The 2,564-nt window shown below is 41.2% G+C and overlaps 1 protein-coding gene across 1 annotated transcript in view; it reads left to right on the top strand.

Moving 5' to 3' along the window:
- Positions 1 to 1,110: 1,110 nt before the first annotated feature.
- Positions 1,111 to 2,564, top strand: part of LOC107574983 (piggyBac transposable element-derived protein 4-like) — a 5,115-nt gene continuing 3,661 nt past the window's right edge. The window contains exon 1 of the mRNA XM_016261401.1: positions 1,111 to 2,263. Coding sequence (XP_016116887.1) covers positions 1,209 to 2,263 — 1,055 coding nt within the window. The 5' untranslated portion in view covers positions 1,111 to 1,208. The remainder of the gene's footprint in view (positions 2,264 to 2,564) is intronic.

The following is a 2,564-nucleotide window of genomic DNA, read 5'->3' as shown; positions in this document are numbered from 1 at the left end:
TTTTATTTGCACCCTCAGATTCCAGATTTTCAAATAGTTGTATATCGACCAAATATTGTCCGATCATAACAAACCATACATCAATGGAAAACTTATTTATTCAGCTTATTTATATACATCTCAGTTTCAAAAAATGTAACTGCTGAATTGTTTATTTTAGTTAAATTAGCCCAAATGTTTATAGCAATGTTTTAAAATGTGTTATTTTGTGTTGGTCTAGAGACTCCTAGTGGTGAATACATGCTAGAACAATTGTTTTCATAAGTATCTGTGAATATGTTGACAAGAAGCAATGGCATACAGAAATTTGTATATCATTTGTATAAATATTTACCATTTGGAAAAAACAAAACTATACATAAAAAAGGTAAAAAGCACTTAATTGCTAATTAAACATAATTGAGGATAAGTGAAAACAAAAATAGAGAATGAATAGGTATAATAAAGCAACGAATAAGTGTATGGAATGTGCTGGAAACCCTTGCTGCAAACGCAGACGTCACGTTCAGGCAGACGAACAGTAATGTGGCAGACATAGACGTCACGTTCAGTGAGACGAGTGCATGTTACAACGTCATATTAAAGAGCCCGTCCGAATGCCATAGCATTCATATTTTTGCTTATGTGTGTGTATGTGTGCATGTGCATCTCTGTGTGTGTATAAGTGCAACTGTATGTGTGCATGTTTATATCTGTATGTGTGTGTATAAGTGTGATTGTGCATGTGTGTGTGCGTGTGTACATGCATGTGTGGATATTTATATCTGTATGTGTGTGTATAAGTGTGATTGTGCATGTGTGTGTGCGTGTGTACATGCATGTGTGGATATTTATATCTGTATGTGTGTGTATAAATGCGATTGTGCATGTGTGTACGTGCATGCATGCATGTGCATATTTATATCTGTATGTGTGTGTATAAATGCGATTGTGCATGTGTGTACATGCATCCATGTGTGCATATTTATATCTGTATGTTTATGTGTGCATGTGTATAGGTGTGTGCGTGTCTGTATATGAATGTGTATGTGTGTACATGCATGTATGTATGTGTGTATATCTGTATGTTTGTGTATAGGTGTGTATGCGTGTTCGTGCATGTACGTGTGTGTAAGCAACTACAGGCTTTATTTTATATTATTTCATTATTGTATTATTATTATTGTAGTTACTTAGTTTATGAATATAATATAGTGAGTTTGTAACACATGCTTCTATTTTTTCCCCCCAGTGTGGCTTCTCAAGTTACCTACGAAGAAGCAAATGGGCCATCCACATCGAGCACAACATCACCTCAGAGGGGCCGTAGATGTGGGCGCATTCATGGCCGTGAGGAATCGCGTAGCCTCTCACCAGTAACTCATGATGGAAGATGGAACACTGAAGCAGATCCTGATATAGTGCCCAATGTTCCAAGGTTTACTCCTAAAAGAACACCTGGAGTGCAGCCTCCACTCACATTTGGAAAATGGTCTCCTCTTGATATTTTCAGTCAGTACTTTGACGAAGAGGTCGTAAACATCTTGTGTGCAAACACAAACAAGAATGCGGTGAGAAATCTGGAGAGGGGCAGGAAGTTCACATGGGCTGATGTATACCCTGAAGAAATGAAGAAGTACATAGGTCTGCTTCTCTACATGGGTGTGATGGATCTGCCAAAAGTGAGGGACTTCTGGAGGAAGAAGACTTTGTTTCACGTTCCCTTTCCCGCTACTGTGATGTCCAGGGATCGTTTCTTGGCAATCTCCTACAATCTGCACATCAGTGATCCAATGGAAGATGCAGAGAATGACAAGAAAAGGGGCACAGAGGAATATGACTGTCTCCACAGAGTGCAACCAGTCTTGGACATTATGAGGAACAGGTGCATGTCTGTTTACCACCCTAGACAGAACATTTCTGTTGATGAGCGGATGATTGCCACCAAAGCCAGGATATTCTTCAAGCAATATATGAAGGCCAAGCCTACTAAGTGGGGCATAAAACTTTTCGTGTTAGCTGATGTCAACGGCTACACCATTGACTTCAAAATCTACACCGGGAAGTCAAAATTTGCATCTGGGAAAGGCCTGTCATTTGATGTTGTCACGTCACTGGTGAATCGCGACTACCTGGGGTCAGGCTATGTGATTTACTGTGACAATTTCTACACAAGCACTCTCCTCTTTCGACATCTGCACCAGCTGGGATTCGGTGCATGTGGAACTTGTCGAGAAGGAAGTGTTGGTGTTCCTTCAGCCAAACAAAATGCCCTGAGCAAAAGGTCACCAAGAGGCTCCATTCGCTGGATCAGAGATGGTGTCCTTTTGTTTGTGAAGTGGATGGACACAAGGGAGGTCACCATGTGCACAACTGTCCACACAGTGTACAGCGGGGAGACCGTGCTGAGGTGGCAGATGACAGAGGATGGGCAAAAAGAGAACGTCCCTGTTCCCAGGCCAACAGCAGTTCAGCAGTACAATAAGTACATTGGGGGGAGTTGACACCTCTGACCAGATGCTCGGAACAAATTCGGTGCACCGTAAAACACGGAAGTGGTACATGACAATTTTCCAGCACTTCCT

Source organism: Sinocyclocheilus grahami, unplaced genomic scaffold, assembly GCF_001515645.1.
Source record: "Sinocyclocheilus grahami isolate Dianchi unplaced genomic scaffold, SAMN03320097.WGS_v1.1 scaffold2425.1, whole genome shotgun sequence".
NCBI classification, from domain to species: domain Eukaryota; kingdom Metazoa; phylum Chordata; class Actinopteri; order Cypriniformes; family Cyprinidae; genus Sinocyclocheilus; species Sinocyclocheilus grahami.
This window is presented reverse-complemented; position numbering and strand designations above follow the sequence as displayed.